Genomic DNA, 26,138 nt, shown 5'->3' with positions numbered 1-26,138 from the left:
TGTGTATATGGCACATATATATATATGAATGGATAAAGAAGATGTGTTGTCAGTAGCCAAACTGTGGAAAGAACCAAGATGCCCTTCAATGGACGAATGGATAAGGAAGATGTGGTACATAAACACGATGGAGTATTATGCCTCCATCAGAAAGGATCAGTACCCAACTTTTGTAGCAACATGGATGGGACTGGAAGAGATTATGCTGAGTGAAATAAGTCAAGCAGAGTCAAGTATCTTATGGTTTCACTTATTTGTGGAGCATAACAAAGAACATGGAGGACATGGGGAGATGGAGAGGAGAAGGGAGTTGAGTGAAACTGGAAGAGGAGATGAACCATGAGAGACTATGGACTCTGAAAAACAACTAGAGGGTTTTGAAGGGGTGGGGGATGGGAGGTTGGGGAACCAGGTGGTGGGTAATAGGGAGGGCACATATTGCATGGAGCCCTGGGTGTGGTGCAAAAACAATGAATACTGTTACGCTGAAAATAAATTAAAAAAAAAACCCACGTAAAAAATGAGGATAAAAAGAAAAAAAAGATGTGGTGTGTGTGTACACATATACATACATATATATGTACATATACATATATACATACATATATATACATATGTATATATAATCTATTTTATATATATACATATATATACATATACATTATATATACATATACACATATATATATGTATATATGTATACATATATACATATATATATGTACATATAATGAAATACTGTGCAGCCATCAAAACCCCTGAAATCCTGCCATTTGCAATGACATGGGTGGAGCCAAAGGGTATTAGGCTAAGGTAAATAAGTCAGTCACAGAAAGACAATTATCATAGGATCTCTCTTATGTGAGGAATTTAAGAGGCAAGGCGAGGGGTTGTGGGGGGAAAGGAGGGAAAAAATGAAACAAGATGGGACCAGGGAGGGGGCCATATCTTAAGAGACTCTTAATCTCAGGAAACAAACTGAGGGTTTCTGGAGTTGGGGTGGGGCAGGGAGGAATAGGGTGGCTGGGTGATGGACATTGGGGAGGGTATGTGCTATGGTGAGTGCTGTGAATTGTGTAAGACTGATGAATCACAGACCTGTACCCCTGGAACAAATAATACATTATATGTTAATAAAAATAAAAATTTAAAAAAAAAGACTCAAAGACTGCCAGTGTTTTTTAAAAGGAATCAGTAGCCAACTTAAAAGTTTTCTACTGGACAAAGATAGGACAATTTGAGCTTCCAAAAGTAAAATTATTGTAACTAATTGAACTTGGTAACCTGATAGTAGATGAACTGTTTCCTTATTAAATTATTGTAACTAATAAATGAAAATTATTCTTTTTCTCCTCCTCCAGTTACCCCTCCCCTTTCCAGAAAAATTTAATCCTGAAGTCATTAGATGAGAGAACTGAAGCAGCCATCTGCACCAGGGAGATGGCTGGAGGTAGCAGTGGCACAGTGAGGGATGGCAGACCCTGAATTGACTGAGGTGGACAGTCACGCAGGAGTAAGAGGGGTGGCCAGATGTGGAGGCTCAGAGCACAGCCAGAGCAAGGGGGCTTCTATGTGCGATGGGCACCACAGCCTGGTGTGGTGGGTCAGAGCAGAATGAGGGCAGCCCCTCTATGGATGGGCATCTGGGCACAATCTGTCAGAGCCAAAATAAAGAGGGAAGTCTGACAAAGGCTGTTGAAAACCAAGCAGGGTGAGAAAGCATTACCATTCCGACTGGAGAGTCAGAGCCCAAGGGGACATAATAGCATGCATATAGAAACAAAGATGGGGGGCACCTGGGTTAAAGCCTCTGCCTTCGGCTCATGTCATGATCCCAGGGTCCTGGGATTGAGCCCCACATCGGGCTCTCTGCTCCATGGGGAGCCTGCTTCCTCCTCTCTCTCTGCCTGCCTCTCTGCCTAGTTGTGATTTCTCTCTGTCAAATAAATAAAATATTAAAAAAAAAAAAAAAGAAACAAAGATGGGAGGCACCTGGGTGCCTCATTCAGTTAAGCACCAGCCTTAGACTTAGGTCTTGATCTTGGAGTCTTGGGATCTAGTCCCATGTCAGGTTCCCTTCTTAGCAGGAAGTCTGCTTCTCCCTCGACCCTTCCCCTGCTCTTTTTTTTCCCCTCTCTCTCTCAAATAAATAAAATCTTGAAAGAGAGAAAGAAAGGAAGGAAGAAAAAGGAAAAAAGAAAGGAAGGGTGGATGGATGGGTGATAAATTACATGTGGGGAACTGGTCAAATACATAAAATAAAGTTAAGAATGATGAAAGGAAGATTGCTCACTGTTGGAGAAGAGTTAAAAATATCCAGGGCAAAGGCAAGGAAAGCAAGGGCAAAAATGAACTATTGGGATTTCATCAAGATCAAAAGCTTTTGCACAGCAAATGAAACAGTTAACAAAACCAAAACACAACTGACAGAATGGGAGAAGATATTTGCAAACGACATATCAGATAAAGGGCTAGTATCCAAAATCTATAAGGAACTTAGCAAACTCAACACCCAAAGAACAAATAATCCAATCAAGAAATGGGCAGAGGACATGAACAGACATTTCTGCAAAGAAGACATCCAGATGGCCAACAGACACATGAAAAAGAGCTCCACATCACTCGGCATCAGGGAAATACAAATCAAAACCACAATGAGATATCACCTCACACCAGTCAGAATGGCTAAAATTAACAAGTCAGGAAATGACAGATGCTGGCGAGGATGTGGAGAAAGGGGAACCCTCCTCCACTGTTGGTGGGAATGCAAGCTGGTGCAACCACTCTGGAAAACAGCATGGAGGTTCCTCAAAATGTTGAAAATAGAACTACCCTATGACCCAGCAATTGCACTACTGGGTATTTACCCTAAAGATACAAACATAGTGATCCGAAGGGGCACATGTACCCGAATGTTTATAGCAGCAATGTCTACAATAGCCAAACTATGGAAAGAACCTAGATGTCCATCAATAGATGAATGGATAAAGAAGATGTGGTATATATGCACAATGGAATACTATGCAGCCATCAAAAGAAATGAAATCTTGCCATTTGCGATGACGTGGATGGAACTAGAGCATATCATGCTTAGTGAAATAAGTCAATCAGAGAAAGGCAACTATCATATGATCTCCCTGATATGAGGACATGGAGAAGCAACATGGGGGGTTAGGGGGATAGGAGAAGAATAAATGAAACAAGATGGGATTGGGAGGGAGACAAACCATAAATGACTCTTAATCTCACAAAACAAACTGGGGGTTGCTGGGGGGAGGTGGGATTTGGAGAGGGGGAGGGGGCTATGGACATTGGGGAGGGGAGGCGAACCATAAGAGACTATGGACTCTGAAAAGCAACCTGAGGGTTTTGAAGGGGCAGGGGTGGGAAGTTGGGGGAACAGGTGGTGGGTAATAGGGAGGGCACGTTTTGCATGTAGCACTGGGTGTTGTGCAAAAACAATGAATACTGTTACGCTGAAAAAAATAAATAAAATGGAAAAAAGATATCCAGGGACAATAGAAAGACCCTGTAGCAAATTGGAATTATAGGTATTGGTTTTAATTGTATTTTCCAATATATAGAAATAGAAATATAGATCTATATAGAAATATAGATGTAAACGTGTAGATATATATATGATATTTATTTCAAATATTTATTTATAAAATAATATACACGTTTCCTAGCTCTTCCCACTGAGAGCGAGGGCCTGGGAATAGCAACATCCCGATAGCAGTGAGCACATCAAGTACACCCATGTAAGTGAAGGCAAGGTGGTTCCTTAAAAGGGATAGATGGGTTCTTTTTCTATAAGAAGGGATGCTGGCAGGTAAAGATGAAAGATGTGCAATATAGGAGGCAGTGTATGTACACGGATTTTTTTGATCTTATGTAGAGATTCCTTAGGCTCTTATATTTTGAAATAAAGCCTTCAACATATTACGTAAAAATAGAAGGAGAACCAATTGCCCTGAATTTAGACTATGTACATTTCAAATCGAGAAAGTGAAAGAAAAAAATGTTAATGTGTTCATGTCTTCTGTCCATCATACTAAAGAGCAACATATTCTAAAGTGGGCCCAATCTCCTTACATTTTTCAAATCATCCCTGTGATCCTAATGAACTGACCAAAACTTGACTGTGATACAGATTAGGGCTTCTTACAGAAATTTATTTACATTTCACATTTACCAATGACAGTTGAAGTTGGAGTTGTTGTGGGAATTAATGTTTAAGTTTTGAGAAGAAAGTATTTGACCTTACAACATTCTCCACAAAGCTATTTATCTGACAGATAATATTCGTGTTGTAGGTTAGGAGTTACAAAGCCTCTACTTTTTCTTTTCATGCTAGAAAATTTTTCTGCCAGAAGTAACTCAGATAACAATTTCCGTACTAAAAACTGCACCCTCTAAACAGCTTCTTTTCTTCCCCTATAGGGAAAATATAATTTTCAGGGCCTAAGTCCTGACAGTCTGTAATTATTCATAGTATGAATCAAAATCTGATGGTTTTCTCCTTGAGAGGGGCTATATTATTTGTGGTACTTCTGTGGAGGCAGGGAATGAAACAGAGTTTTATCTCATGTTACCAAAGCATCCCCTTGATTTGGCATTCTTCCTTGAAGGGTAGGTTCATATGAATCCCAGATTTGATTTACCTCAGGGTGAAATACAAGCCTCTTGTATTCTGTGAATTAAAATGGTCCTTTTGCCTCCCTAAGTACCCCTGGTTTTCAGTGGAATGTGACCATTCTTGGTAAGACTACTGCTAGATTCATATGCATCCATGGCTATGGCTGGATATTTAGTTACATGGTGTGCAGGCTTTATTCAGCCAAAAGCTGAAGTGGCTACTTATCTATCACACGATAAAGTTCGCTGCCAATATTCCTCAACATGATAAGGTCAGTAACTTTAATCGGATGGGACTCCAGCCCATATTTGATTGAAGGGGAAAGAAGTATGTTGTTCTTATTCTATTTCTGTGTTTTTTATATTCCCTTTTTCCTTTTGTTGGATTGAGACCTTCTGTCAATGAATAGTAATAATAGTTGATCATTTATTGAATGTCTACTTTACTCCCAAATGGTGTTAGGTACATTACATTAATTACTTTCAATCTTTAATAGGTGTTAGGTACATTACATTAATTGCTTTCAATCTTCAAAAGCTGTTAAAGGGGAAAAATATATATATTTACATGTAATATAAATATGTATTATTCTATGGTATTGTTTATTTGTGAATAAAATGTCCTTATTGAATTGATTAATATGGTTTGGATACAAAAGCATGAGATTTGAGGACCAAAGGGCTAGTCCTAGTAATAACTTTTACCAGTTGTGAGACCTTGGGAAAGTCACTGAAGTTGTCTGAGCCTTAGTTTCTTCATTTTTCAAATGGGAAAAATACTAATGGACATTGTTTTCATAGGATTACATAAAATCATGTACATTAATGTATTTGGTAACCTATGAAGTTATGGATATTATTAAGATTAGAGAAGAAATTTTTTCTTAGTACACTAATCATTAAGCATCTTTTGAGTGCATTTATGTTAACATATTAGGTGCTGTGGATAGGCAATGAACAGGTAGACAGGAGCCCTCTTTCATGCAGTTAAGACTGTGCTTCTGCACTGTTCAATAAAATAGCTTCTAGCCACAAGTGGGCATTTAAATTATTAAGATTAAATACAACATAAGGGGCACCTGGGTGATTCATTTGGTTAAACATCTGACTCTTGATTTAGGCCTAGATAATGATCTCAGGGTTGTGAGGTCAAGCCCTGCAAGGGGCTCTGTGCTGAGCATGAAGCCTGCTTAAGATTCTCTCTCTGGGGAAAAAAAAGAAAAAGATTCTCTCTCTGCCCTTCACCACCCCCAACCCCCACTTGCACACTCTCTCATAAATATAAATAAATAAATAAATAATACAACTTAAAATTTAGCTCCTCAGTGATACTAACTATACTTCAGGTGCATAATGGCCACATTTGCCTAGCAGCCACCATAGTGGGCAGTACAGATACAGAACATTCCCATCATTGCTAAAAGTTCTGTTGCAAACCTCTCCATGGGAAAGACTTGTGATGAGTGATTTAAAGGACTAGTCAAATCAGAAAAAGCAATGTCTGAGCTGAAAACTCAGGGATAAGTAGAAATTTTCTAGATAATGTGGAGTTGAGGAAAGCATCTCAGAAGGAATGAAAGAAGAGTGTTTTCAAGGACACTGAAGGGGAAGAAGAGGGTGATTTTGATAGAAGGACTTCATGTACATAGATGCTGTGTGGCAGGATTAGCCCTACATAGGAGGAATTAGTCTTCCTTGATTGTAACAGGAGAAACAAAGGAAGGTATGGCTGAAATGCAAATAGGTTTGTAGATTTTGTGGCAGAAAGTGAGGATTTTCCTGTTCCAGTAGTTCCATTTTCATTCTGAAGTGTAAGATCTTTTTTTGAAAGCAAGAGGGGAAAGGAAGTGATGGAGTTTTGAAGAGAATGAATAACATATGAAGCAAGTCTTTGTGGAGAGTTGGAGAGTGAGGATGCTAGATGGATTCACTAAGATCCTGAATGTGTGGTCATACCAAGATCAGAGATGGAAAAGGCTGGCAGATGTTCATTATCCAGCCAACTAAATTAATACATCAAGACACTGAGAATGGTGCCTACAGAAAGAGTTAAACATTAGTGACTATTACCACTGCTGGGGTTTGACTAGTAGGAGTAACAAACAGAACAGCAGAGAGGGAATGGAGCATGCTTGCCAGAAAGTGACTATAATGATGGCCTACAGAATCTATCATAGGTAAAAATGGAAGTGAGACAGCAGGGGAGTGATGTGTAGGGGAGAAGTAGAGAGGTCTGGGAGTATGTCTGGTGAATATTTGTTGGTGGGCTACTTAAGCAAATAAGTGGAAAGGAGAGGACTGCTCAGAATAAGGTATATAAAACAGAAGAAGGAAGGGCTACAAAGAAATATTACACATACTTCACTCACGAATGAATCCCACAGTCTAAGTAATGTGTGTTATTTCCTGGTGAAAAGCAAATAATTGCTCCGTTGCCTAAGTAAATGACATCATCAGTGGCAGGCAATCCCCAAATGGCTTGTAAACTGAAACATGGGGAGTTTGACATTTTGAGAGTTTTCAATGCTTACAACATGATATCCAAGTCTACCTTGAAGATTTAAATCAAAATATGAAAACCCAGAGTTTCTTATACTCATTTTCTCTGCCCGCATAGTCTCACCTTCTCCCCATCTGCAGTTCTGTTCTAGTTTAAGTGCCAAAAAGCAACTGATGGTAGCTGTTGTTTTAGCTAATCTACCGTCCTCTAGTTCTGTTTTGTGCCATGAGGACGAGGTCGATATTCATGAATTTAAGTAATATCAACCTGATTAGTGGTTTGTTTTTTCCTCCTCAGAGCTGCTCTGTGAAGCAGTTTCTAATACAATAATGAAAGTAACTTTTGTCTCAAAACGTTGAGGAAAATGAAATATTATAGTCTAATTCGTTAAAGTCATTCTTCCCTTTCATTTTATTTTGAAGGCTTCAGCGATTAGCTAAAGATCTTCTAAAACAACTACAAGTACAAGACAGTGGCTCATGGGCAAACAATAAAGTTTCTGCTTTAGATCGGACCCTAGGCGAGATCACTAGAATTTTGGAAAAAAAGGTATGTAACTAATCTCTTGCCTTGCTTGGCCTTAATCTTTGTGATTCTTTCTCACTGTGACAGGGCATACATAGGACTATAAGGCTGACTCTCATTTATGCATTTCGTCTGTGTTTCCAAAACCTGGTCAACCACTGATCAATGTTTTTTTTTTCCTTTCCTTAATTAAACTGATGTTGTTTTCAGTCATTTTAATTGAAATCCTCAATAGCAAAAATATGATCATTGGCTCAATCATATTTTTCCCCATACAAACAAAAACAAAATTATTTTAAATGGAATCACAGTAATGAAAGTATACAATTTTATGGCAGAAAACATAAAACTTTGAATTATGGAACTCATGAATCACAACCAGATTTCTGCAAAGCACCAATTTCCTTACAGTTGCCAACAGAAAATTTGGCAGTTTTCTTTAGTGACTTAGAGACAGTAAATGTTCTTGTGATAGTTAAAAAATTCTTAATGATATCTAAAATATTTATTATTCAATATAGAAAAATTTCAATGCACAATGAAGTTAACTCCCTATAGAACCCACTGTTGACATTTTATTGTATTTTCTTCTTACGTTTTATTGTACATTTCTCACATAATTTTATCTGGCTGATTTTATCATAAATTTTTTCTCATGTCTTTAAAACTTCCTTGTAGCCAAATGAACATATCACAATTTATGCAATTTATATCACTTAGTTGGTTTCTAATTTTTCCATTTGATATAATGGCCATCTTTGTTTATTACCTGCATTTTTTTTTGTTTTTTGTTTTCTGGGTTTAAATTTATAATATTTGAGATACACAAAAGAATGTAGTGATAAAAATAACCTAAATTTAATGAACAGCTGTGAATTCACCACCCAACTTAAAAACTGGACTGTTCCCAGTACACCTGTGGTTCCTAGTATGATTCTTCCACCCCCATTCCCGTCGCTGCTCCCTTTGAAGGAAATACTATACGGTATTAAAGGGGTATCTTTTCTTTGTTTTTTAATAGCCTTTCTCTTTATCACATTTCAGATGTATTAAGTAATATATTATTTAGTTTTGCTTATATTTGACCTTTATAAAATATCATACTGTAGACTTCTATGATTTTTTTCAATCAAAATTATGATTCTAAGTTTTATTTAGGCTTATAAATGTATGTTTTTCATTTATTTTCTCTATTGTGATTGAGTACTTCATTGTGTTAATAATACAGTTTTTTAATCCATTTTCCTGACATGGACATTGTTTTCCAGATTTGAATTCAGTCAGAGTTGAAATGTGTATCAGTTTGTGTATGTGAGAGAGAAAAGAAACTGAGCAGTTAGACTGATAAGAACAGATAATACACTTGATCTTAGCCAAAAGGCCAAGAAGCGATGAAACTGAGCAGTTAGAGACAGTGCTGCTGCAGCATTCTTGTATCAGAGCAAATGAACAAATTTCTCCAAAGTGGGGAGTCTCAGACTTTAGTCTACATCAGAATCATTAGGACTTGATAAAACACAGCCCACCTTGGGTTTCTGATTCATTAGTTCTGCAATGGGTCTGAAGAATTTTTATTTCACCGGTGATACTGATGCTGCTGGTCCAAGCATCATATTTTGAGAATCATTGCTCTTGTCTAGGGCATACACCTCAGGGGTGGAATTACTGGATTCTCAGGCATATTCACAAGATGGTGTTCAGCTGCATTTTGGCGTCAGACTGTACAGTCCTCTGTAGGAAATGAAAGCAGCATTTTCACTGAGGCATTGTGGCAGAGCCACAAAGAGTCAGTTCTGTGGAACACATCCCTTTCAGAGTGTCAGAGTTCAGACATGTGCTAGGTGGGAGTGTTTGGAGATTTGGTATACCTTGGACAAAATCTCTATTTTAAAAATTAGCACCGATTATTTTTATAACGGGTACTTATACGTTGAACTAAAAGGGAGTTACTTGAAGATACCACTATGTGCACTTTATCTCATGAATATTGTTTTATATTGAAGTAATCAGAGAATTTTTGAGGAAAAAGTAAAATGATCTGTATAAGAAAAGTATTCGGTATGAAAATCTAAGTAAAGTTATTTCATTCACAAAGGGGCAATTTACTGGAATACCACTGATTCCTTATAATTTTGGGGAGAAAAATGTAGTCTGGCTCCTGGTCTAAATGGTCTGTGTCAGAAGCCTTGCTGTAAAGCTGTCCTCAGAGTATACACTGCAGGACCACCTGAGAGTCTAAACTTAACTACAGTAAGATCCTTTTGCTATTTTTATAACTAAAATCCCTTTTACCTAGCCAAGACAGACTCACTTTATGTGGAATTCTGTTCATAGAGTTATACTGACATTTTAGTGTAATTCAGCTGATATTTATGATTTCAGTTTAGGAATTGTAAATAACCATTCGTTTTTGTTTGGAAAACTGCCTGGAGTAAGAAAATCATTAGAGCCAAAGTACCCAGTGAAGGAATTGAAGATAGCCTAGAAGTGACAAGGGTGGGCCTGGTAGAACTTGGGCAAGCACTCCCTGAGGAATGGTGAGAGATGAATCTTGAGGTCTTTACCTTCTTTTTTTTTTTTTTTTGGCTCCCTGATGAGCAGGGAGCCCGATGTGGGGCTCGATCTCAGGACCCTGGGATCGTGACCTGAGCCGAAGGCTGGGCTTTAACCCACTGAGCCACCCAGGCGCCCCGAGGTCTTTACCTTCTTAATTGAGATCTCAACACACTGATGCTTTTTGTTAATGCTTTGATAGAGTTTATACAGTTTTCCTTAGATACTTCTCCTGGAATTCTGAGAACTACTTTAGAGATAGCAGGTTAAACTTTGTGATGCACAAAAACACTCTTGTAATGAAAGATCAGGGAACTGTGGAAACATGCCTATTAGTACTTACCATTTGTGTCAGGTCCCTTCTTACTTTTCAGGTTCTCTGATTCTGTTTAGAAATAAGCCTGTAAGCTGTGTTGTATATGTTACAGTTTTTAATGAACTCCACCCAATTCTGCAAGAAATACAATGGTCTGGGGAACTTGCACCCACTCTACCAACAAAAACATCTAAAAATGCTGGTTTTTATGTCCCATTTTTATGCCTCTTTATTTGTTTCTCTTGACTAACTGCAATGGCTAGCACCTCCATTACAGTGTTGGGTAGAAGTGGTAAGAAGAGACATCATTGTGTTACTCTGGTCTTAGGGAGACAATGTTGAGTATTTCAAAGTTAGGCCTCTCATCAGCTATAGGTCTTCCTTAGATGCTGTTTATCACATTGACAAATTGGCTTGAGTTTCTATTTGTATCATGAATGATTGGCAAATTGTGTTAAATACTTGTTTAACATTATAACCTAATTAAATGATTAAAAAATACTGGGAAAAATTTAAAGTAACTTTCTTAAAAACATCAAATTGCTAAGAAAAAATTGAAGAATTGCGCCCCCCCCAAGAAAAAAGAATTTAGGAAGTTGTATTCAGTTATAACTGAATCCCCCAAGACTTATGATTTGCAAGCCCCATGGGGTAGGGAAGAAAAGTAAAAGCTTAAGGGTTGCCTAAGGTATGATATCTAATAGGTTTTCTGTTTACAGAGATAAGACCACCATAACCTATTCTGTGATATAATCATGAACCGACTTACCTCATTCTTAGAGACTGCAAAGAAAATGCTATGGCATAGTGCAGAAGTTATAACTATAATCCAGCCCTGGAGTAGACTTTCAGCCCAAACTCACATCACCTGTATCATTTCAAATGGTGAATTGAATCTGAAGTAGTCCCAGATTGATTAGTGGTATCCCTAGATACTTGGCAGAAGGAAATGCAAGTCCTCACTTAAAGAAGACACCTTTAATCCTGGGCCTTAGATCATTTCTGTCAAATAATTTTACAAGAACAGATAGCCACAGCCAAAAAAAAAAAGGTGTGCAAAAGTAAATAAATCATTATGAGTTATAACAAGCAGAAACTAGAATTGCAAGTCTTTGTAAATACCAGTTACAGATTATAAAACTATGATTTTTATCTTCTAAGGAAATAAAAGGATTGAAAATATCTACACATATGGACAGAGTATGTAAATCAGAATAGTTCTACTGATGCCAATTAATAAAGCTAGACAAAATATAAACTGGAACTGAATTGCTAACAAAATAGTAAAGAATTACTGGGCTGAGATCTGGAAACAAGGCACTTTGGGGCTGGGTACAATTGGTGATCCAAAAGAAGTGGATAAGAAGCAGAGTAATATTTTTGACATTATTGCAAAACTGGTGGATTAAAAGTGTTGTAGTCTGCAAAGAGTGATAGTTTAACTTCTTCTTTGCCAATTTGGATGCTAAGATATGTGGAAAACCCAAAAGACTCCACTCCAAAACTGCTAGAACTTGTACAGGAATTTAGTAAAGTGTCAGGATATAAAATCAATGCACAAAAATCAGTTGCATTTCTCTACACCAACAACAAGACAGAAGAAAGAGAAATTAAGAAATCAATCCCGTTTACAATTGCACCCAAAATTATAAGATACCTAGGAATACACCTAACCAAAGAGGCTAAGAATCTATACTCAGAAAACTATAAAGTACTCATGAAAGAAACTGAAGACACAAAGAAATGGAAAAATGTTCCATGCTCATGGATTAGAAGAACAAATATTGTGAAAATGTCTATGCTACCTAAAGCAATCTACACATTTAATGCAATCCCTATCAAAATACCATCCATTTTTTTCAAAGAAATGGAACAAATAATCCTAAAATTTATATGGAACCAGAAAAGACCTCGAATAGCCAAAGGAATATTGAAAAAGAAAGCCGAAGTTGGTGGCATCACAATTCCGGACTTCAAGCTCTATTACAAAGCTGTCATCATCAAGACAACATGGTACTGGCACAAAAACAGACACATAGATCAACGGAACAGAATAGAGAGCCAGAAATAGACGCTCAACTCTATGGTCAACTAATCTTCAACAAAGCAGGAAAGAATGTCTAGTGGAAAAAAGACAGCCTCTTCAATAAATGGTGTTGGGAAAATTGGACAGCCACATGCAGAAAAATGAAACGGGACCATTTCCTTACACCACACACGAAAATAGACTCCAAATGGATGAAGGACCTCAACGTGAGAAAGGAATCCATCCATCAAAATCCTTCAGGAGAACACAGGCAACAACCTCTTCAACCTCAGACGCAGCAACATCTTCCTCGGAACATCGCCAAAGGCAAGGGAAGCAAGGGCAAAAATGAACTATTGGGATTTCATCAAGATCAAAATCTTTTGCACAGCAAATGAAACAGTTAACAAAACCAAAACACAACTGACAGAATGGGAGAAGATATTTGCAAATGACATATCAGATAAAGGGCTAGTGTCCAAAATCTATAAAGAACTTAGCAAACTCAACACCCAAAAAATAAATAATCCAATCAAGAAATGGGCAGAGGACATGAACAGACATTTCTGCAAAGAAGACATCCAGATGGCCAACAGACACATGAAAAAGAGCTCCACGTCACTCGGCATCAGGGAAATACAAATCAAAACCACAATGAGATATCACCTCACACCAGTCAGAATGGCTAAAATTAACAAGTCAGGAAATGACAGATGCTGGCGAGGATGTGGAGAAAGGGGAACCCTCCTCCACTGTTGGTGGGAATGCAAGCTGGTACAACCACTCTGGAAAACAGCATGGAGGTTTCTCAAAATGTTGAAAATAGAACTACCCTATGACCCAGCAATAGCACTACTGGGTTTTTACCCCAAAGATACAAACGTAGTGATCCGAAGGGGCATGTGCACCCGAATGTTTATAGCAGCAATGTCTACAATAGCCAAACTATGGAAAGAACCTAGATATCCATCAACAGATGAATAGATAAAGAAGATGTGGTATATATACACAATGGAATACTATGCAGCCATCAAAAGAAATGAAATCTTGCCATTTGCGATGATGTGGATGGAACTAGAGGGTATCATGCTTAGTGAAATAAGTCAGTCGGAGAAAGACAATTATCATATGATCTCCCTGATATGAGGAAGTGGAGATGCAGCATCGGGGGTTGGGGGGTAGGAGAGGAATAAATGAAACAAGGTGGGATCAGGAGGGAGACAAACCAAAAGGGACTCTTAATCTCACAAAACAATCTGAGGGTTGCTGGGGGGAAGGGGGTTGGGAGAGGGGGGTGGGGTTATGGACATTGGGGAGGTTATGTGCTATGGTGAGTGCTATGAAGTGTGTAAACCCAGACCTGTACCCCTGGGGATATAAATACATTATATGTTTATTAAAAAAATAAAAAAATAGTTAAAAAATTTTTTTAGAAAGTGTTGTAGTCTAGGACTGTCAAGGGTAGATTGGAAGTATGCCAGTCATTGCACAGACCACAGCTTAACTTCAGATCATCTGGGTGGCTGGGGAAAAAAAAAAAAAAAAAAAGAGTTGTTGGGGAAAAAAAAAAGTGATCTTGGATTGCTAATACCCCAGGTGCCTAACAGAAGCAAATGGGAAATCTATTGTGAAGAAAGATAAGATCAACCTAAGTCTCAATTATTTCGACAAAATAAGTTTCAAATACAGTGTCTGACAGAGAAAAGTAGTTAACCATATAAAGGGACAAGGTAACATGGATAAAAATCAGTGGAAACAGACCAGTGGGGCTATGCTTGCTATGTTCACGAATGTAAGTATTAACCATTTTTTAAAAGGTATAGCACATTTGAAAGAAAATAGAAATTCAAGAACTAAATGTTTTGGTAATCAAAATTAAGAAAACTATACATCATGTAACAGTAAAATAAACCCACTGAAGAGAAAATAAGTATATTCTAAGTCCTAAGACTAAAACATGGAAAGAATATATGAAAAATACAGAAAAGAATAGAAGAAGCGTATCAAATATAGTAAGGTTTTTAATTTATGTATAATTATTCAGGAAGAGAGGAGAGAAAAAGGCAGAAGCAGTACCTGAAGTGATTCTCATTTAGAACTTTCTAAAACTTTACAAATCAACCCAGAGATTCAAGAAACCCAATAAAGCCCAAACAGTGAAAATAAAAAAGAAATCTACACCTAAACACATCATCATGAAACTGGAGGAAATCAAATTATAAGCCAATCTCATTCATGAACTTAATTCAAAATTCCTTAACAAATTTTTGGCAAACAAAATCTTGGAATGTATACGAAGAATAGTATATCACAACAGAATTGGAATTATTCAAGGTATTCAAGTTGATTTAACACTGGAAAGTCAGTCAGAGTTATCATATTAATAGGCGAAAAGAGAAAAAGATGTGAGCATCTCAAAAGACCCAGCGGAAGCATTTGATAAGTTCAGCATCAAGTCAATTCATCATTGTAAACAAAGAATAGAATACAATTTCTTTAACTCACAGATTGTATCTAAAATAAAAATGTAGCTAATTTCATAAACTAATAAGTTTAAAAAGTCTAGGATACAACAACAGTATATAAAAAATCAATCTTGTAAAAATAATCAATCTTATTTATATCATCAACAAAATATTAAGTATCTAGGAGTAAATAAATCATGTTCATGGATTGGCACCCTCACTATAGAAATATACCTTTTCACCACAAATTGATTTGTAGATTTAGTGCATTCGGAATGAAAATTCTTTATATTTTGCAATTGAAACTTTATTTTCTGGAAATTGCAATGCAGATTCTAAAATTAAAATACACAATTTCAAAGAACTAATAATGGCCAAGACACTGTTGAAAAAATAATAATATGAGAAGATTTGCTCTACCAGGTATCAGAACTTACTATAAAGTTGCAGTAGTTAAAATAATGTATTGTTGGAACAAAGATGGCAGAAACGAAGAATGGAACATACTTAATTAAATTCATATATAGTATGCTTAATGAAGAATGGGAGGCAGTTTTTTATGTATATATAGAAAAAGGAAACATGGTAAAACATTAGGGGAAAATATGGTCCCTTTTGTAAATGTTGCTCTAATGATTGAATATCCTCTTAAAAATAAAACTTGAGGGGAGTGGAGTCAAGATGGCGGAGAAGTAGCAGGCTGAGACTACATCAGGTAGCAGGTAGCAGGAGATCAGCTCCATAGCTTATCTAAACATTGCAAACACCTACAAATCCAACGGGAGATCGAAGAGAAGAAGAACAGCAACTCTAGAAACAGAAAATCAACCACTTTCTGAAAGGTAGGACTGGCGGAGAAGTGAATCTAAAACGACGGGAAGATAGACCGCGGGGGGAGGGGCCGGCTCCCGGCAAGCGGTGGAGCAACGGAGCATAAAATCAGGACTTTTAAAAGTCTGTTCCACTGAGGGACATTGCTCCAGAGGCTAAACCAGGGTGAAGCCCACGCGAGGTCAGCGTGGCACCAGGTCCCGCAGAGTCACAGAAGGATCGGGGGTGTCGGAGTGTCACAGAGCTCGCAGGTATTAGAACGGAGAAGCCGGCTGCAGAGACAGAGCCGAGGACTGAACTCTCAGCTCGGGGTTACCTTGAACTGGTCGCGGGCTGGGTGAGCTCGGAGCGCGGCTGGAGGCTGGGGATACGGGAGTGATTGGGCGCTCTCCTCTGGGGGCGCACTGAGGAGTGGGGCCCCAGGCTCTCGGCTCCTCCGGGCCGGAGACTGGGAGGCCGCCATTTTCATTCCCGTCCTCTAGAACTCTACGGAAAGCGTTCAGGGAACAGAAGCTCCCAAAAGCGAACCCGAGCCGATTACTTAGTCCGGCCGCCGGTAAGGGCGGTGCAATCCCGCCTCGGGCAAAGACACTTGAGAGACACTACAACAGGCCCCTCCCCCAGAAGATCAACAAAATATCCAGCCAGGACGAAGTTCATCTATCAAGGAAAGTAGGTTCCATTCCTAATACAGCAGCCCAATTCCAGAGGAGGAGAAAGCAAAGCACGGAACTCATGGCTTTCTCCCCATGATTCTTTAGTCTTGCGGCTACTTCAATTTTTTTTTTCTTTTTTCAATTTTTTTTCTTTTTTCTTCTTCTGCTAAATTTTTTAAAACTTTTACCCTTTTCTTTTTTAATGTTTTTTGATTAGTTTATCTAAATATATAAATTTTTTCTTTCTTTTTTATATTTTTTCTTTATTTGTTTTATTTTTTAAATTTTTTTCTTTTTTTTTTTCTGAACCTCTTTTTATCCCCTTTCTCCCCCCGACAATTTGGGGTCTCTTCTCATTTGGTTACAGCGCATTTTTCTGGGGTCTTTGCCACCCTTTTAGTATTTTATTTGCTCCTTCATATCCTCTTATCTGGACAAAATGACAAGGCGGAAAAAATCACCACAAACAAAAGAACAAGAGACAGTACCGAAGGCTAGGGACCTAATCAACACAGACATTGGTAATATGTCAGATCAAGAGTTCAGAATGACGATTCTGAACATTCTAGCCGGGCTCGAAAAAGGCATGGAAGATATTAGAGAAACCCTCTCTGGAGATATAAAAGCCCTTTCTGGAGAAATTAAAGAACTAAAATCTAACCAAGTTGAAATCAAAAAAGCTATTAATGAGGTGCAATCAAAAATGGAGGCTCTCAAAAAAAAAAAAATGGAGGCTCTCACTGCTAGGATAAATGAGGCAGAAGAAAGAATTAGTGATATAGAAGACCAAATGACAGAGAATAAGGAAGCCGAGCAAAAGAGGGACAAACAGCTACTGGACCAGGAGGGGAGAATTCGAGAGATAAGTGACACCATAAGACGAAACAACATTAGAATAATTGGGATTCCAGAAGAAGAAGAAACAGAGAGGGGAGCAGAAGGTCTATTGGAGAGAATTATTGGAGAGAATTTCCCTAATATGGCAAAGGGAACAAGCATCAAAATCCAGGAGATGCAGAGAACCCCCCTCAAAGTCAACAAGAATAGGTCCACACCCCGTCACCTAATAGTAAAATTTACAAGTCTTAGTGACAAAGAGAAAATCCTGAAAGCAGCCCGGGAAAAGAAGTCTGTAACATACAATGGTAAAAATATTAGATTGGCCTCAGACTTATCCACAGAGACCTGGCAGGCCAGGAAGAGCTGGCATGATATATTCAGAGCACTCAACGAGAAAACCATGCAGCCAAGAATACTCTATCCAGCTAGGCTATCATTGAAAATAGAAGGAGAGATCAAAAGCTTCCAGGACAAACAAAAACTGAAAGAATTTGCAAACACCAAACCAGCTCTACAGGAAATATTGAAAGGGGTCCTCTAAGCAAAGAGAGAGCCTAAAAGTAGTAGATCAGAAAGGTACAGAGACAATATACAGTAACAGTCACCTTACGGGCTAATAATGGCACTAAATTCATGTCTCTCAATTGTTAACCCTGAATGTTAATGGGCTAAATGCCCCACTCAAAAGACACAGGGTATCAGAATGGATAAAAAAACAAAACCCATCAGTATGTTGCCTACAAGAAACTCATTTTAGATGTGAAGACACCTCCAGACTTAAAGTGAGGGGGTGGAAAACAATTTACCATGCTAATGGGCATCGGAAGAAAGCTGGGGTGGGAATACTTATATCAGATCAATTAGATTTTAAGCCAAAGACTATAATAAGAGATGAGGAAGGACACTATATCCTACTCAAAGGGTCTGTCCAACAAGAAGATCTAACAATTTTCAATATCTATGCCCCTAACGTGGGAGCAGCCAACTATATCCACCAATTAATAACAAAATCAAAGAAACACATCAATAATAATACAATAATAGTAGGGGACTTTAACACTCCCCTCACTGAAATGGACAGATCATCCAAGCAAAAGATCAATAAGGAAATAAAGGCCTTAAATGACACACTGGACCAGATGGACATCACAGATATATTCAGAACATTTCATCCCAAAGCAACAGAATACACATGCTTCTTAGGGCACATGGAACCTTCTCCAGAATAGATCACATCATGGGTCACAAATCAGGTCTCAACCGGTATCAAAAGATTGGGATCATTCCCTGCATATTTTCAGACCACAATGCTCTGAAGCTAGAACTCAATCACAAGAGGAAAGCTGGAAAGAACCCAAATACATGGAGACTAAACAGCATCCTTCTAAAGAATGAATGGGTCAACCAGGAAATTAAAGAAGAACTGAAAAAATTCATGGAAACAAATGATAATGAAAACACAACAGTTCAAAATCTGTGGGACACAGCAAAGGCAGTCCTGAGAGGAAAATATATAGCGGTACAAGCCTTTCTCAAGAAACAAGAAAGGTCTCAAGTACACAACCTAACCCTACACGTAAAGGAGCTGGAGAAAGAACAAGAAAGAAACCCTAAACCCAGCAGGAGAAGAGAAATCATAAAGATCAGAGCAGAAATCAATGAAATAGAAACCAAAAAAACAATAGAAAAAATCAATGAAACTAGGAGCTGGTTCTTTGAAAGAATCAATAAGATTGATAAACCCCTGGCCAGACTCATCAAAAAGAAAAGAGAAAGGACCCAAATCAATAAAATCATGAATGAAAGAGGAGAGATCACAACTAACACCAAAGAAATACAGACAATTATAAGAACATACTATGAGCAACTCTACGCCAACAAATTGGACAATCTGGAAGAAATGGATGCATTCCTAGAGACATATAAACTACCACAACTGAACCAGGAAGAAATAGAAAACCTGAACAGGCCCATAACCAGTAAGGAGATTGAAACAGTCATCAAAAATCTCCAAACAAACAAAAGCCCAGGGCCAGACGGCTTCCCAGGGGAATTCTACCAAACATTTAAAGAAGAACTCATTCCTATTCTCCTGAAACTGTTCCAAAAAATAGAAACGGAAGGAAAACTTCCAAACTCATTTTATGAGGCCAGCATCACCTTGATCCCAAAACCAGACAAGGATCCCACCAAAAAAGAGAACTACAGACCAATATCCTTGATGAACACAGACGCAAAAATTCTCGCCAAAATACTAGCCAATAGGATTCAACAGTACATTAAAAGGATTATTCACCACGATCAAGTGGGATTTATTCCAGGGCTGCAGGGTTGGTTCAACATCCGCAAATCAATCAATGTGATAGAACACATTAATAAAAGAAAGAACAAGAACCATATGATACTCTCAATAGATGCTGAAAAAGCATTTGACAAAGTACAGCATCCCTTCCTGATCAAAACTCTTCAAAGTGTAGGGATAGAGGGCACATACGTCAATATTATCAAAGCCATCTATGAAAAACCCACCGCAAATACCATTCTCAATGGAGAAAAACTGAAAGCTTTTCCGCTAAGGTCAGGAACAAGGCAGGGATGTCCATTATCACCACTGCTATTCAACATAGTACTAGAAGTCCTGGCCTCAGCAATCAGACAACAAAAAGAAATTAAAGGCATCCAAATTGGCAAAGAAGAAGTCAAACTATCACTCTTCGCAGATGATATGATACTATATGTGGAAAACCCAAAAGACTCCACTCCAAAACTGCTAGAACTTGTATAGGAATTCAGTAAAGTGTCAGGATATAAAATCAATGCACAGACATCAGTTGCATTTCTGTACACCAACAACAAGACAGAAGAAAGAGAAATTAAGGAGTCAATCCCATTTACAATTGTACCCAAAACTATAAGATACCTAGGAATAAACCTAACCAAAGAGGCTAAGAATCTATACACAGAAAATTATAAAGTACTCATGAAAGAAATGGAGGAAGACACAAAGAAATGGAAAAATGTTCCATGCTCCTGGATTGGAAGAATAAATATTGTGAAAATGTCCATGCTACCTAAAGCAATCTACATATTTAATGCAATCCCTATCAAAATACCATCCATTTTTTTCAAAGAAATGGAACAAATAATCCTAAAATTTATATGGAACCAGAAAAGACCTCAAATACCCAAAGGAATATTGAAAAAGAAAGCCAAAGTTGGTGGCATCACAATTCCGGACTTCAAGCTCTATTACAAAGCTGTCATCATCAAGACAACATGGTACTGGCACAAAAACAGACACATAGATCAACGGAACAGAATAGAGAGCCCAGAAATCGACCCTCAACTCTATGGTCAACTAATCTTCGACAAAGCAGGAAAGAATGTCCAGTGGAAAAAAGACAGCCTCTTCAATAAATGGTGTTGGGAAAATTGGACCGCCACATGCAGAAAAATGAAATTGGACCACTTCCTTACACCACACACGAAAATAGACTCCAAATGGATGAAGGACCTCAATGTGAGAAAGGAATCCATCAAAATCCTTGAGGAGAATGCAGGCAGCAACCTCTTCGACCTCAGCCGTAGCAACACCTTCCTAGGAACAACGGCAAAGGCAAGGGAAGCAAGGGTAAAAATGAACTATTGGGATTTCATCAAGATCAAAAGCTTTTGCACAGCAAATGAAACAGTTAACAAAACCAAAACACAACTGACAGAATGGGAGAAGATATTTGCAAACGACATATCAGATAAAGGGCTAGTATCCAAAATCTATAAGGAACTTAGCAAACTCAACACCCAAAGAACAAACAATCCAATCAAGAAATGGGCAGAGGACATGAACAGACATTTCTGCAAAGAAGACATCCAGATGGCCAACAGACACATGAAAAAGTGCTCCACGTCACTCGGCATCAGGGAAATACAAATCAAAACCACAATGAGATATCACCTCACACCAGTCAGAATGGCTAAAATTAACAAGTCAGGAAATGACAGATGCTGGCGAGGATGCGGAGAAAGGGGAACCCTCCTCCACTGTTGGTGGGAATGCAAGCTGGTGCAACCACTCTGGAATACAGCATGGAGGTTCCTCAAAATGTTGAAAATAGAACTACCCTATGACCCAGCAATTGCACTACTGGGTATTTACCCTAAAGATACAAACATAGTGATCTGAAGGGGCACATGTACCCGAATGTTTATAGCAGCAATGTCTACAATAGCCAACCTGTGGAAAGAACCTAGATGTCCATCAACAGATGAATGGATAAAGAAGATGTGGTGGGGCGCCTGAGTGGCTCAGTGGGTTAAAGCCTCTGCCTTTGGCTCGGGTCATGATCCCGGGGTCCTGGGATCGAGCCCCATGTCGGGCTCTCTGCTCCACGGGGAGCCTGCTTCCTCCTCTCTCTCTCTGCCTGCCTCTCTGCCTAGTTGTGATTTCTCTCTGTCAAATAAATAAAAAAATAAAAATTAAAAAAAAAAAAGAATATGTGGTATATATACACAATGGAATACTATGCAGCCATCAAAAGAAATGAAATCTTGCCATTTGCGACGACGTGGATGGAACTAGAGCGTATCATGCTTAGTGAAATAAGTCAATCGGAGAAAGACAACTATCATATGATCTCCCTGATATGAGGACATGGAGAAGCAACATGGGGGGTTAGGGGGATAGGAGAAGAATAAATGAAACAAGATGGGATTGGGAGGGAGACAAACCATAAATGACTCTTAATCTCACAAAACAAACTGGGGGTTGCTGGAGGGAGGTGGGATTGGGAGAGGGGGAGGGGGCTATGGACATTGGGGAGGGGAGGCGAACCATAAGAGACTATGGACTCTGAAAAACAACCTGAGGGTTTTGAAGGGTCAGGGGTGGGAGGTTGGGGGAACAGGTGGTGGGTGATGGGGAGGGCACGTTTTGCATGGAGCACTGGGTGTTGTGCAAAAAGAATGAATACTGTTACGCTGAAAAAATTAATAAAAAGGAAAAAAAAAAAAAGAGACTATGGACTCTGAAAAACAACCTGAGGGTTTTGAAGGGGCAGGGGTGGGAGGTTGGGGGAACAGGTGGTGGGTAATAGGGAGGGCACATTTTGCATGTAGCACTGGGTGTTGTGCAAAAACAATGAATACTGTTACGCTGAAAAAAAAATAAAAAAAAATAAATAAAACTTGACCCCACCTTACATCATAATCAAAAAATTAAGTTCAGATGGACCTAAATGTGAAAAGTAAAAACAACCTTTTAGGCAATAACAAAGAATATTTTAACTTTGGGGTTTTGCTAGAACAAAAAAAGGACACGAGAAATTAGCTATATAGGGAAGTGATAAATTTTAGTTAAAAATCAGAACTTTCATTCATCAAAAGATACCAGAAAAACAGTTAAAAGACAATATGGTGGAAGAAAATCTTTATCTGTATAACTCATGAAGAAGTGGAATCCAGAGTATATAAAGAATTCTTTTTTTTTTAAGATTTTATTTATTTATTTGTCAGAGAGAGAGCATGCACAAGCAGGCAGAGTGGCAGGCAGAGGCAGAGAGAGAAGCAGGCTCCCTGCTGAGCAAGGAGCCTGATGCAGCACTGGATCCTAGGACCCTGGGATCATGACCTGAACCAAAGGCTGCAGCTTAACCGACTGAGCCACCCAGGCGTCCTATATAAGGAATTCTTAACGTTAAAAAGGAAAAGAAATAAACAGCTGGTCGGAAAATGGTTAATAGGCATTCCAAAAGACGCCTAAGTAGCCAGTAAGTAAATGCAAAGATAGTCAATCTCTTTGGTAGTAAAAAATTCCAAATGAGAAACGTAGTGTGATGCTCTGATTCACTTGTCAGAATGGCAAAATTAAAGACTGAAAATACCAACTATTGCCAAAGATCTAGAGTAATGGAACTCTCATACACTGTGATTATATAAGTTGGTATTACCACTTTAGAAAGCAGTTTGTTATTATTGACTAAATAATTATTACTAAAAATTATTACTAAATATTGTTATTATTGACTAAAGCCTGAGCTTCATATTTTCCTTCTAGGTCTACACCCTAAGACAGCAATGCATATATGTACCAGGAGACACATATACAAATGTTCAGTGACATTTTTATAATTACCAAATATGGAAGAAAGCCCAAGTATCCATTAACAGTTAAATATATAAGTTATGGTACATTTGTGTAATAGAATATTATTCAACAATAAAAATGAACTACAGCTATTGGTAACAACATGGATGTATCTCAGAATGTTTCATGGGCAAAACAAGTCACCAAAAAAAAAAACCATGTATGAATATATGTGCATGTGTATATATATATACACAGAGGTGAACATACATACATACACTGTTACATTTCCAGTTATTTAAAGTCTAAGAATAGCCAAAAGTACCTATATGGCTTTGCAATATACACATAGAAGAGAAAACTGTAAGGAAGACTCAGGAAATATTTCTCATAAAAATCAGGATAATGATTATTCAGAGTTGGGAGGGAGATGTGATCAGGAAGATTCATGTAGGTGGCTTCTTGAGTGTGTCTAGTCTTTTTTTGACCAGATGGCAATGATATACAATGTTCAAATTACAGTTATTCTTCAAATTGTACTTACATGTTTTCTCGTTTTTCTCACTTTTCTGTATGTCTGTCATGTTTCACAATGAAATTCCATTTAAAATTCAAGTTAAAGTAAATGCTCCAAGAACCCTTTTGTTGCAGAAATGTTTAATTATTTCAAATAAGAGTTTCTAAAACATTCTTATAAATGCAGAGGAATTTTCTTTGTTTGTGCCATTTTATGAAATTTGGTCCAAGTGAGCATGATTTGTATTTTCATTGACTTTTCTCATTACTCTGTGATGATGAACATTGCATTTGAATTTGGATAGTAACAGCATCCCAGAAGCTTTCTGTGGTTTATCAGTAACATGAGACATTGAGACATTTGTATGCTGTTAATGTAAGTAAACAGTTTAAGCAGATGGATTGGACATGGAGTTTTTCCAATTCCCTTTCCTGACTTTTTTTTTAATCCTGCCAAACTTAAATAGAGATTCAGCTGCAATTCTCTTGAAGCTGAAAAAGCAAATCATAATGCTGAGGCTGACAGCAATCATAATTTGAACTGAATTGAGAGATAGATGTCAAATCACTTTTTGATACCTTTAGTAAACCCTGCCATGTTTCAGTGTTTTTTGAAATTTATCTTGCAAAATTTCACCAACAAGTAACTGTGGAAGGTAGAAACATACAAGCTTTTCCTGACCCTGCCCTTTTTTTTTTCCCGCTTTTTTGCCAGCTGAGGTTTGTGGCTGTTTTACACATGCCTAGACTCAGAGGAGATAAACCAGTCATCCCTGAGAGCTTTTTCAGTCTAATTGTATTCAGAAAATTGTGTTCAGGTCTGGCTAGATACTGCCTGTCTTCCAAATTTCATGGTTTCATTTGGTTTTGCTTCTCTTATTTTCAGCTGGAATTCTGCAGTTGAAAAATTCTGTCATAGAAACCTCTGATTTCAATCCTCTCACATTATTATGTTCTTAAGTTATGTATTTCTTGGCAGCTGCTAAATAAATGTATATAGCTTATAGGACACCCATATTTTAACACAAGGTGACAAATATAACCTGTAGTCCTAAGTAAAATGAAAATGTTTCTTATACCTTCTTCAGCTAGTATGTATTTGAAGATGAGTATAAGGAAAATGGAATTGTTACTTCAAGACTCTGGCAAAGGGGGCGCCTGGGTGGCTCAGCGGGTTAAAGCCTCTGCCTTCGGCTCAGGTCATGATCCCAGGGTCCTGGGATCCAGCCCCGCATCGGGCTCTCTGCTTGGCTGGGAGCCTGCTTCCTCCTCTCTCTCTCTCTCTGCCTGCCTCTCTGCCTACTTGCCTACTTGTAATCTCTATCTGTCAAATAAATAAATCTTTAAAAAAAAAAAAGACTCTGGCAAAGGTTTTATGTATACATGGTATGTATTTTAAAAAAAGGAAACAAGGAACATAAAGGAAGGGGTGTGTATGTATTTTGTTATAGATGGTGGTTACATAGATGTATGCAGTTGCCAAAATTCATCAAACTGGACACCTAAATATGTGCATTTTATTATATGTTAACTGTATCTCAGTAAAACAATTAGATAATGATTTCAAAATAGCTTATATTATTTTTCAGATGGTGAGGCTTGCCTTTACAAAACATACTGTTTTAACCCAACGGTTTTGAAGGGGCGGGGGTGGGAGGTTGGGGGAACCAGGTGGTGGGTAATAGGGAGGGCACGTTGCATGGAGCACTGGGTGTTGTGCAAAAACAATGAATACTGTTACGCTGAAAAAAATAAATAAATTTTAAAAAATACTGTTTTAGTCATCTAATCTGAAATCACTAATTATGGCATCTTTGTGAAAAGGACCCTTATTTTTTTTTACTTTATTTTTTAAAGATTTATTTATTTATTTGAGAGAGAGAGTGAGCAGGAGGAGACAGAGAAGGAGAGGGAGGAAAAAATCCCAAGCAGGCTCCCTGCTGAGCATGGAACCCGACATGGGGCTTGATCCCAGGACCCTGAGATCATGACTTGAGCCAAAACCAAGAGTCAGATACTCAATCAACTGAGCCACCCAGGTGCCCCTGAAAAGGACTCTCATAAAAGGAAATAAATTTGTTATAAAAAATTGATGAATATTGACAGTGCTAGTTTATAGGAACATTTTCTACACTATTTGTGATATTTTCTATGATTATACAAATTAACACTTGTACAGAATAATGAATA

General features: G+C 38.0%; 1 protein-coding gene and 1 pseudogene across 2 annotated transcripts in view; one reads left to right on the top strand and one right to left on the bottom strand.

Annotated features, from left to right (window-relative positions):
• Positions 1-26,138, top strand: part of SCAPER (S-phase cyclin A associated protein in the ER) — a 514,148-nt gene that overhangs the window by 245,354 nt on the left and 242,656 nt on the right. For both annotated transcript variants that reach the window (XM_046009648.1, XM_046009649.1), the window contains exon 23: positions 7,561-7,687. In XM_046009648.1, the coding sequence (XP_045865604.1) occupies positions 7,561-7,687 (127 nt within the window). The remainder of the gene's footprint in view (positions 1-7,560; positions 7,688-26,138) is intronic.
• Positions 8,920-9,056, bottom strand: LOC123945198 (annotated as a pseudogene).

This window comes from Meles meles, chromosome 6, assembly GCF_922984935.1.
Source record: "Meles meles chromosome 6, mMelMel3.1 paternal haplotype, whole genome shotgun sequence".
Classification (NCBI taxonomy): Eukaryota; Metazoa; Chordata; class Mammalia; order Carnivora; family Mustelidae; genus Meles; species Meles meles.
Note: the sequence above shows the minus strand (reverse complement) of the source record. Positions and strands in the feature narration are given on the sequence as shown.